The sequence below is a fragment of the Eucyclogobius newberryi genome, unplaced genomic scaffold, assembly GCF_026437365.1.
Source record: "Eucyclogobius newberryi isolate DKJ021-1_F unplaced genomic scaffold, fEucNew1.0.hap1 SCAF_1, whole genome shotgun sequence".
In the NCBI taxonomy this organism is placed as follows: Eukaryota; Metazoa; Chordata; class Actinopteri; order Gobiiformes; family Gobiidae; genus Eucyclogobius; species Eucyclogobius newberryi.
In genome coordinates this window covers 29,623,901-29,636,170 of record NW_027315723.1, presented here as the reverse complement: position 1 = coordinate 29,636,170, position 12,270 = coordinate 29,623,901, and the positions used below count along the sequence as shown (strand labels likewise).

Below are 12,270 nucleotides of genomic sequence, written 5' to 3'. Positions count from 1 at the left end.
TCTTCATGCAAGCATCCCAGGAAAAAAGATGTCTCGATCTAAACGAGTCCTTACCTGGTTAAAAAAGGCTGATAAATAAATAAATCTACTTTTTACAAGATGAACGAAAAGCAGAGGATTTGATGTTTTATCTCGACATGTTTGATCACCACTTATCGTTCTCTATGTTCTGTCCCTAGAACGTAGAGAACGTTATAAAGAAATATTACATCCAAATCCCTGGTTTTATTATCTATTGCTGCTGTTTTCCCAGTGACCATTAAAGCAATGATCCCGGCCTGACCCCATTCCCCTTTTCACTGTGTACTCAGCCTTGTGTGCAGTACTTGCTAAGCCTCCTGTCGGTTCTGTCTCCTGCGCTTTTGCATTTCCTCTTAATGGGCTTTGACGAGGTAAAGCGGGATTTTTGTTTTGCAGCAATCACCTAATTAGTGTTTATCTTTCCTATAAGCCTGGTGCAAACATCTGTTCTTTTTCTCGAGTCTGTCAATGTGTTAAACGACAAAAGGCTTGGTGTACATTAACGAATGCACTGTAAAATGATGAGTTTCTATTTGAGTTGACTGTGAGGTTAGCGACTTACTTCAAAATGCTATAGGTTCACAGATCGATCGTTAGCTGCTGGAAAATGCATCCATTGCCCTTTCCCAAATACCAAAGGTCAATGAACCCCAGTCTCTTTAATATTGAAATGATCTTTTTGCTCATTTACTTACTACAATTATAATTTGCCTTTCTCAGCTGACCGAGTAGCTTATCATAGTAACTGTTAATTTAATGCTGCTCATGTTGGACTTTCAGGCGCTGCAGACTGAGCTGAAGGAGCGAGAGCCTCTGGTAATCAGCACTTTGGACCAGGCCAGGACTTTCCTCGCTGACCAACCCATCGAGGGACCGGGAGAGCCACGCAAAACGTCCCAGCAAAAGATAGGTCAGTGTACACAACTCATTTACACACACAGATAAACTGAAATGTAAAATTGCTTCCTTTAAATGAGACATATTTTTACTAGAGTGGCCGGCGATGCGAAAAGAAGTTTAGTCCAGCTCCGTGCGTACGTAACTTAATTTTAAAAGAGCTGAACTTTTTGGAGCAAAAGCTTTCCATCATTCTACATTGGCTTTAGTTCATCTTTGTTTAATTAAAAAAAAAATATTATTTTGGTGATTTATTTGCTTGATGATGTGCCAAAAAAAGTTAAATAACACCGCCAGCGATTCATTTTTAACCGCCTTTTACTTATTATTATCCAAAGTAATAAAAAAAAGTTTCAGTCCTGCTATTTAGCCGAAAAGGGAACCCGTATTTCATCCAATCTTCAAGTTAAATGGCCTCTCTGTTCTCATATCCAAAGCGGTGGTACTATCAATATATCCAGGACATGAATTAGAGATGGGCTCGCCTCATTCAGCATTCCTCTTCTGTCTCTCTTGGATGCGGCGCGGAAGTCTTGGTTATGTCAGCACATTTCCCATCAAACCCAAAGCCTACTGTGTAAATAATTGAAACGACTCTGGGGGGCAGCGTAGGGGTGTGCCACAACTTCAGAGCATGGGCCGACAGCTTTTGTTTGTGATCTCTCAAACCCCACCTTGGCCCCACGCCTAAACAGATACAAACATACATACAACGTATGTCTTAGAAATAAAATAAGAACCTAATATTTGTTTTCACATTTTGAAAGTTTAATTCTGTTACATTACATTGGGGTGTCCCAGTGGCAGTGACCTTTACTTTGACCCAGGTCATCCCTGAAAAGGAGGTTTCAATCCCAATGGGGATTTTACCTGGTTAAATAAAGTTTAACAAATAAATAAACTGAAGGATTGGTTAAATGCAAAGTATGGAAAAGCACACCTTACACAGTGATTTACTATCTAATGTTTTTAATTTGCCCATTACATTTATTACATGTTGCCTATTGATTATTGTTAATTACAAGAGTAAATCTAATACAAAAATTCCTATTTGGCTTTCAGCCAAACACTAAATTGTCTAGGACAGGTTCATGGTGCATTGGCTTTTACTGTTTGATAAAATGGCTTCATATCTTTGCTCTGGTGTTTACTAGACAAGGCTACTTTGAGCGCTTTCACTGTCTGTCATTGTATCACAGTTGGACAAACTATTTGAATGCAAGTTTCTGTTTTAAAGAGTATATTTTTGTGTGCGCTGCTCGGTGGTCGAGTGGATAAGGCAAAGCACACATTTGCCAGGCTCAATGTGCAGCCGGCTGCAGAGTCGTGAGTTTGGATCCAGACTCCAACAATTTACTGCACTTCCTTCCTGCTCTCTCATCCCCCATCTCACCCTGTCCTCTTCTTTCTAATAAAGCCTATAAGGCCACAAAATCTTACTTTTTTTTTTCTTTCTAAATCTGTCTTTCCCAACCTTGGGGTCGGGACCTAAATTTGGTCCCCAAGAATTCTGAGAAAAGAGGTCAAAAAGAAAAGTGTGAGTTTCTAAAAGAAATAGCCTCTGTGCTACAGGTGAAAATGGTAATTGAGCCTGTACCCGGGAGATGAGACCTTGGAGCTCATGAAAGCAGCACATATTTCTTTGTAGTAAAAGTCAGTTCCTCCAGAGCAGCTTTTGACTCCACTGTTTCTTTGTACGAGTTCTGGGATGTGTCACAATTATCTCATCCTCTCAGCTCTCCTGTATTGCTCATTCCTCAAATCCTCCTTCCTGTCTTATAGTCCTTTTCTTTGGTCACTTTCATCCTCAAACTCACTCCAACTACTTTCTAATTTCAAATTCCTTCCTCTGCACCTTTTCCAATGATAACCCTTTTTCTTGCCTGTGTTTTCTAGCCTTTTGAACTGTCTTCTGCCTCTCCCTTAATTTATTCTTTGCCACCTAGTTCACCTTAAGAACTTCTCTTGTACTTTTTTGGGGGGATTAAAATAGCAACTGGAATGTAATAACAAAACTTGACTACGAGCACAGTACACTCAGGCGCTCCTACTTTGTGGTGCATCTGATAAAGCTGAGAATTATTTACGTTTTTGACCTTATTATAAAAGCCACATTTATTTGCCATGATTAGTCTTTTGCCACTTTGTCAAGCCTTATTAAAAATGAATTCAAGCGCTTTTGTTATTGCAGAGCTGACGCCCGAGGAAAAGGCCAAAGGACTCGCCCGAGCCATTCGGAAACAGACGGGAGACGTGAGGGAATGCTGGGAGAGGCTCAAAGGGCATGTCGGCGGCTGGCACAGTCAGGTGGAGAGAGCTTTGGAGAGGCTTCAGGAGCTTCAGAGCTCCATGGACCAGCTCGACCTGCGGCTCACCCAAGCAGAGGAGGCCAAGGCCGGGTGGCAGCCTGTGGGAGACCTGCTCATAGACTCACTGCAGGACCACATCGAGAGGACCACGGTGAGATTAAGTGTATGAAAAATCACCAAAAGGACTAAATGAGATGAAAAGCAAACGTAAATTAGCGGTGGAGATGTTGCCCACTTATGGCAGTTTCAGGAGGGAGATGCAAGAGAAAACGGATTGTATTTAGATATATGCAGGATGTGAATATTGAGTATATTGTCTATATTGAAAATGATATGTTAGATAAAAGGAAGCATAGACAGCGGATTAAAAATAAAACAAACAAGTTATATTTCTGCACTTTTTAAAAATACCGTTTTTTCCACTGAGTTGCACTGGAGTATGAAATGCGGTTGCAAGTGTGAAAATAACAAATGATACAACATATAAGTCGCTCCGGAGTTCAAGTATAAATATAAGTATAAGTCATACCCCGGCCAAAACTATGAAAAAAGGTGCGTCTTATAGTCCGGAAAATACGGTAATTGTACCTCAAGCATGACAGACATGTTTAAGCACATTTATGATGCCATAAAATACCATAATATTCCCTCAATAATGTCGTTGAGGTGTTAAACAAAATGTGAAAATCATTTTTCTTGTCACTGCACATTGTTGTCTTGCCTTTGTGTACTAGACTACAAATGCAATAAGAAGACAGTTGAGACTTCCAGTAATTTCTCCTCCCAGTTAAACTTTACTTATTAAATCTGAATACATTTATTACATTTGTTAATTTTTCTAAGCTGCTTTGGTGCACTCTCTCAGATAATAATTCTGACATTTTCAAATTCTAATCAGCTGAGTTGATTGTTTTTTCCCGAGGCAAAACTCATTTAATAAACAAGCAGACAAATGACTGTTTCTGAAATGAAGTCACGCTTGCCATATTAAAAAAAAAAAAAAGAGTAATGTCATGGTCCCACGTTACATCAGGGAGAACTCCAGCTCTTGCATTATTTAGTTCTCAATTACATCACCCACGTTCTGCCTCTGCCGTCGTATGCCATGACAGTGCGCAGATATACACCCAATTAAACGCATTCAAACCAGGTTATGTCGGAAGCACTTGAGTAGAGGCGCTTTAAAGACATTTCGGTCTCAAAAGTGTCCTCGCAATGATGTGCCCCCAGTGTCATAGGTATTACATTGCACATAGACAGCCTCTGAGAGTTTTAATTAGAATTATAGCTTAATAAATCCTCATTTAGGAACATGATTTATTTCCAATTGGAGATGATGAGGTCAGTGCAATAAACAAGACAGATAAACCAGTTAAAACAAAATGTAAGGACACTTCTGCAATAACAGCTTAAAGTCCAGTGAGGTGCATTTGCGCATAATGAAGTGATAAGCTACAGGATGGGGGATTTGCTAACACTTGAGTTTTATGCAGGCGTTCAATAAGGAGATTGCACCGCTGCGTCAGGACGTGAAGGTGGTGAATGAGCTGTCCTCAGAGCTGAACCCTCTGGACATCCAGCTGTCCTCCACGGCCTCCAGACAACTGGACCAGCTCAACATGAGGTGGAAACTTCTGCAGGTGAATTCGTCTTTCTGCGATGTGGCGTGGCACTTCACATAATCATGGAAATCCAACAGGGGCAATCTGACTTTTTTTGTTTGTATTTTAAACTTTTTTTTCTCAAAAAACAAAAATGTACAAATAAAAACAGCTAAGAATAATGGCTAATCAATTCAGTTGTTTCTCGTAGAACAAAAATCTAAAATATTTTTTTTTTCCAATAACAGTTACTACTTTTGACGCTTTAACAGTTTTGAAATACTTTTACTTTTTACATTTTTAAACTACTTATATACTTTTTGTGAGTGTTTCATTGTAGAAAAAGATTCAGTTGTATCATCTGGACTTTTAAGAAACACAAAATGTTTCGACTCATCCAAGAGCCATTCTCAGTCTGAGCACACATTTTCCTCATTCTTGCTGCCTGACATTTAGCTTCTTCTGATTTTCTCTGAACTTGTTTGATTCCACTTTCAGTCTAACTCCTCCGGGACCTGTGACTTGTCCTTCTCACTGGAGCACACCTTCAGTTCTCAAATTGCAAAACACATCAATGGACACCACTGCGAGCGCTTCATTTGTCAGTAACTCCTTGTGCTCCTCCGTGTCTCCGTCTGATCCACTGTGTTACTGTCTCATAGTGTAGAATTCATCTTATTCCCAGAAGGGAAGTCGTGGAATATGATGCAACTTAGTATTTTAAAGGAAACATGAAAATGTCAGTGTCTGTTATACTAGGATAATGGAATTCATACCCGTGGAGTCATTTCCCTACACACATTTTGGCTCTTTTATGCCAAGATGAATCAACCCTCAACTAAAATACACTTGAGTTACTATTTGGTGTCGATATTGTGAGCTGCATCTCAGATATGTTGTTTATTTGGAGAAAGGGAACTTAATGTAGTTATAAAGTATTCACTGTTTTAAAAGGACTGCATTTCATAAACCACTTTTAACAAAGAAATATTGTTGTAAAGAGCTTTTTGTTTCTTTTAAAACTGTAATATAATGTACAATTTTATGTGAATACAATTTGTAATCTCGAAATCGTGATATTATCAGCATCGTGATATATACTTACAATCAAAATCTACCACATTGGACTCTCAGAACAGTAAATAGGACTAAAGAAGATCAAGTAGTAGAAAGTTGTTCTATTCTGATGTTTTTCGGAGGATTGCCCATAACTCGGATACAGAGTAAGAGAAGTTATATTTATCTCAAAAGCATAATTTCCATTGATGAACCCCTTTTCACTGAGGAGTTTGATGATTGGAACTTCATATGCAGACAGCTCGCATTATCTGCACAGCGGGACCAGTAAAAACCATTAGAGGAGCGATTGTAGAGGAGCGAGAGTAGCAGTGCGATGATGAGGCCGCCCGTACCCCTCACGTCCCAGTCTGTGCCCGTTACACAGTGCGGACCCCGGACCACATGTGGGGCATCTTGGAGCTCAAGCCACTTCCTCTCAAGTGTATTACAGAACCAGTGCCAGCAATAACTAACATTCAATTAAAAAAAGTTTTCACATCATTTTGCTGATGGACCTGTCGATACTTTTATGCCTCACTACAACTGCGATAAATTAAGATAACGTGAACAGCTTTTTGGATTACGTAAGAAAATCTGGAGAGTATGAGCAGCTGGTAGTAGGTTTGTCATATTGAAATCAATTTTGTAAAATTATTACAGCTTCGCCAAATGGCTGTTATCCCAGTCCAGCCACTTTAAAGGTCCACTATATACTTTTTATGGTGAGGGGCCAGCTTCCTGCTTGTCTCCATGGAGATGTTATTGCTTTGCCTGGAATGTTCCATAGTATAGCATTAAACACATCAAGAAGTGTACTGCTAATCAATTACATGTTTTTATATTGCTCAAAAATACCTTGAAAAACATTATTATGGCATTAATAAATGTTACTCTGCTCGCATTGCCATATTTGATGGACATAATAAGTCTAATGCCATTCTGCACAACATTCCCGTCAATACGCATAGTGACCTAAATTAAACATACCTCAGATAAAAAGCATACATGTGATAAATCCCTGTACCTCTTCTTGGAAAACACTGCTCAACGTTACAGGTTATGTAAGTTCTAACTGCCCAGTGTTACTGATGACCATGATCAATGCTCAAACTGATCTGTTTTTGTGCAGGTTGCGTTGGAGGACAGACTAAAGCTACTCCAAGAGGCCCACCGAGACTTTGGACCCGCATCTCAACATTTCCTCTCCAGTGAGCATCAGATACACCACAAAACTAGACATTTTAAGGGCTAAGGACATTTGTGCTAAAACTAAACGCTTTTTCCTCCTTTTCAATAATATAGTTCCTAATTAGAACTTCAGAGCCGTCATTAGCCGTGATGGATGAGCTAAAGAAGAGAAGGGTCCTTAAACAATAGACAGTGGTTATTTTCTATAACAATACGCTATTACCTCTCTGCCAGTTTCACCTGATTGGCTTTCACTTCTGCCTGAAACTGGCCCAAAATGGCAGCTGAGTGAATTAAGTCTGACCACAGAGCGATTCGCCAATATATGTGGATTTGCTAAGTGAGTTCAGCACAGTCCAGCTACGTTTTTACTTTTATAATCCCATTGTCATTGCATATATTCGGCCTCATTACAGTTTTTATATTTTCAACATCAGCAATAAAATAATATGTTTTTGATATATCTATTAAGACAATATTGTTTATTTCATCAGTTTGTTGGACTGCGAAGCCATTTCAAGACCGAACCATCAGACCTGTAGTACTAGTGCATACATTTTCCTTTCTTTTTTTCTTCCACTGTATAATTTTCTCTCTACTACAGAAAATATGCTTTTACTTTTCTCATTTCATGCACACGTATTGTATCTTAATGCTTTATCTTTAACGGAAATGTTTTGATGTTGCAATTACTTCACGTCAAGCTTCTTGTGTTAAATGGATTATTGCCCTGTGTTTATAAAAAAAAAATGTTTTTCGATTTTCTCACCATGACTTCCTTGTGTCTGTCTCTGCAGCGTCGGTGCAGCTCCCCTGGCAACGTGCCGTTTCTCAGAATAAGGTTCCATATTACATCAAGTAAGAACCGAGAAATGATGACTAAATTTGTGCTATTGCATAGATTGTACCCATTTGTGTCCTCTGTTCATGGGGCTGTGTGCATGATTCAGACACGCATTGCACTTAAAAGCAAATTAATTCTGCTGTTAATCTAGTCCAGTGTTATTTCGGTTGACAAATATATACGTGTTACATAGCCTTTGTCAATATAGCATTTTTTGCATGCAAAAACTAAAGGCAAGGCAAGTTTATTTGTTGAGCACAATTCATAAACAAGGCAGTTTAAAGGGCTTTACACAATAGGAAAAAAATGCATTAAAATCAAAGACATGACAAAAAAATAACAAAACAGTTTAAGACATAAAAGAGAAGAGTGCAAAGAAAATCCTTTCTATCAAATACAATGTAATTACCGTTATAATGAGTCCTTAAACTCTAACTTAACAGATATATTAAGTCCGTTAATGTATACATGTTGTAGAAGGTAGCGGTGCAATATACATGTGTCAATTTTTCGATCAATTTGACTTACTATTCATTTAGTTGACTCAATTTTAACTGAATTATCACTAAATCGTGACTAAAACTATGCTAATGTGAATGTAAAATGAACCCTGCTCTACCAAGGTGCAAATTCCAATCTTGTAAAAGCGATTGTACCCAGACACACACACACACACACACACACACAGTGAGTGTCTTTCAGTATCTTGAGTGAATTTGTTGCAAGTTCATGCAACTTTTACGTTTCTGGTGACAGCGGCCCATCCTTGCTTTCATATTGCATCTACGACAAGTGGTAAGTGGTTTACTGGCTGACATATTGTGTTTCCCTGGCGCTGCCCTCTCTGTCTCCTCTTGACACTTCGGAAACTATCTCTCCTGCCAAGTTTCATTGTCTGCACGGGACTGACAGAGCACAGTGTTTTAATCCCAACGCAATGTTCGAAAGATGACATAAAGTCCCGCCAACGTCGAGACAGTGCAACAAATACTTCCTGATATGAACTCCAAGCCCAATCAGAAAAGCATTCGGTGGAAAGGGCTTTATTCTATGTAAGGGGTGCAGTCTCCTTTCAATTTTCTCTTTGCTGCAAACAGTGGATTAGGAGGCGAAGGGGGGAGAGTAGGTGTGATTTGTGAGCGCTGAACTCATGCGCGGCAGTTTGATGATTCCCAACATGTGGCGCAGTCCCTTGTTCGCGGGTGGCAGCGGTTTAATCAGTGGCCTTTTGTCAGTGTGAATGAAAGCGGGAGAGGATGAGAGGACGATGGTTTTAGGGGGAGAATTAATATGTTACAAAAGGAACGCGGATGTCCATGTAGTGAAGGGGCATTCAGAAAGACTTGTGATTAGCAAAGCAGATGGGTTTTCAGTGCACTTTTGGGAAGGGAAATGGGGAAGTCCAGCATCACCAGTGTGCAGCAAAATGGCTAGATGGTTTGGTAGATTACTCGTATTTACTTATACTTACTTAACATTAACTTTACTTTATACTTGGACTAAACAATTATCTGCTTTTGTGTGCCATGTGTTTTGATGCCGCATTTATGGTTTAAATCGTTGGCCGCTGTGTAAAAGAAAAGGAAGTAAAGTCTGAACATGTGGCCAGTGCTCACAATGAGGTTTACTGAGAGAGGTTCCAACTGGGTTTTAAATTATGCACCTCAAGAAGGGGCTGTTTGTGTTCCTATTCCGGGGTGAAGCATTGTGCATTAGCTGCTGTGGATGCTTATGCAAATGTGGGCGTCGGTTCATTGGAAGTCTACATCTGTAAGCAATGACATGGTCTATTAATAAAGATGCTAAAGTGATCAAAATGTTAATTCTATACATAGCTTTGCGTGTCTATATCAGAATCAGAGAGTCAGAATTACAGTGCATGACATGCAGCAGACCTACAGAAGAAGTAAAAGTCATCAAAAAAATAAAATTAAATATCAGTATAACAGTAGAATAAAACACTGGAAGTCTGTCTTTTTAACAACCAAACCCCTCTGAAAACAGAATACATTTACATATTGTTTTATTTTTAAGAATCAATCAATCGACCTTTATTCATAGAGCTTTTTACAACACTCAAGGTGACCAAAGTGCTTTTGAGTACAAAAACATAAAACTACGCAAAACAAAAATAAAAGTGTTAAAAGCCATCCTGAATAAATACATTTTGAGCCTAGATTTAAAAAGGCACCTGTGATGGTGCATGTCGAGGAGCAGCTTGTCCCAGAATCTGGGAGACAAACTTTGATCTCCCCAGTGTTTGAGTCTGGCTCTGGGGACCTCCATCAGAAGCTGATTTGTCGACCTTAAAGCCCTGCTTGGGTTTTGAGCAAACAGAACCCGCGATATGAAGGTTTAAGGCCATTTAGAGCTTTAAAAGCAAAATGTTAAATTTTAAAATAAATTTTAAAAGAACCTGGAAGCTGCAACCACACACTTGCAACGCCCTCGCACACTTGCAACACCAGCAAACAATACATTTACGTTTAACTTAAACTAAAAATATACTACCCTCACAACATATTTATATATTATTCACATTTTGAGTTGAATATTGCGCGATGACTTTACAAAAACGATTTTACAGCTCAGGTCATCAGTTCATCAGTTTGATAGCAACAGCAGGAATGATTTGATGTGTCTCAGTGAAGCAGCGTGTATGGCAGTAAGAGTCTTTTGCTGCTGACCAACACATTGTGGAGCGGGTGGAAGAATTTTGTGTTACTGTAAAAACGTATTTGAATGTGAATGTAGTTCTGAACCGTGCAAGTCCAGCATGCACTAATCTAAGGCCAATAGTTATCCAACCAAAGACTTCTGGTTAAAGAACTTTTACAAAACATACTTCCATTATGCAAGACTTCTATTCAATAATTTAACATTTGCAGAATATTTGCTTAGGGTATATTCAGCAGTTTTAAACACAGGGCTGCATGATTTTTGGATGAGATCCTTCTAACAGCGACACTTGCTGAACTGTAGCTGATATACCTCTACTACTATACTCTGCCTTTCTCTATTTTTTACTTTTTTGGGCTAAATTCAGATCGGGAACCAAGATATCAATCCAAAGTTGTTCAAGTCATGATTAAACCAAGGCTGCCATGGCATTCTGTGAGGTGTTATCTATTCAAAAGGAGGTTTGTTGCAGGTCTGAATGACAATGAACTCCAAAATGAACTGCATTTTAATAGAAAGAGCCATTTATCTGAGATATAAATGTTGCCAAGTGCAAAACACTCAAGTGGTTGGCTTTGCTTGTTCAGTGCATAAAGAGTCTATACTCACACACTTGTCGTACCACATCTACTACTGAAACAACAAACCTGCATGCTACTTATCTCTGTAGTTTCAGTGGATTTGTTGCCATTTTGACAGTGGAAAAATAATTTACTAATAAATGTTTCTTATCTACGAATTTTACTTTTACAATAAAATAATTTTTTGCCTGTCCTCTTATTTACCACCATCATTCACAAATCCATCTCCTGCTCAGTGCTCAGTAGGGAGGGGAATTGATAAGATTGTAACTAATAGGGGACCATTTAAATATTATAGGCTTCATTATGACATAAACTTCAATGTAAAGCATTTAAAATGTTGTAAAACTGCACTTGAACCTCGAGGAGCAGCACATTTACCGAGACAAACATGCAGAGAGGTCGATCTGATGGATTACAAAAAAATATGTCCGGTTCTCGATTTCCATTCCTTGTACTATAGTCATTTGTCCTCAGACTCATGTTTATTCATGCCTCTCTCAGTGGCAGTACCAAACCTCCAGCAGAAGGATGGGCCTTCTGGTCTGGAGCCAGAGGGGACACATTACCTCTTGTTGGACTGCCGGAAACCTTTTGTCATTAGCATTAAGTTTTTGAACCATGAGCTCGTAATTTTTTTTACTTATGTGTTTATTTAAGGGGGACAATGGATATTCATAAACATTTCTGTACCAGAATTAGCCTTGACAGTATGTTTTATTTATATCTTCTTATTAAGATGTTTTTAAGATGTTTTGTTAACCTTTAACGTGACGCGTCTGCAGTTGTCAGACAGAAGAGCTACTATTAAGTGATAAGCTAATTGTGGTTGCATTCATCTCTGAGGGCCGTTTACTCAGACAGAAAACAGCTCATATACTTTTGTCGCTTATACCTGTGGTTTTTCACTGTAAATCTCTTCCTTTGTCCCAGTCTATAGAATCCCATTTCATGACCCTTATATCCATTTCATAGTAGTTATTACTATTACACCCGTCCGTCTGAGGGAGTCGGATCTCTCCTTCACTGTGGAACTCCTCTAGGTTTCCACTTTTTCCCAAAGAGGTTTTTGTAGTTTTTCCTTGCTGAGC

General features: G+C 39.0%; 1 protein-coding gene across 1 annotated transcript in view; it reads left to right on the top strand.

Annotated features, from left to right (window-relative positions):
- utrn (utrophin) overlaps positions 1-12,270 on the top strand; it is a 182,737-nt gene that overhangs the window by 102,070 nt on the left and 68,397 nt on the right. The window contains exons 57-61 of the mRNA XM_072442911.1: positions 802-931; positions 3,110-3,378; positions 4,721-4,867; positions 7,017-7,095; positions 7,873-7,933. Of these exons, the coding sequence (XP_072299012.1) occupies positions 802-931; positions 3,110-3,378; positions 4,721-4,867; positions 7,017-7,095; positions 7,873-7,933 (686 nt within the window). The remainder of the gene's footprint in view (positions 1-801; positions 932-3,109; positions 3,379-4,720; positions 4,868-7,016; positions 7,096-7,872; positions 7,934-12,270) is intronic.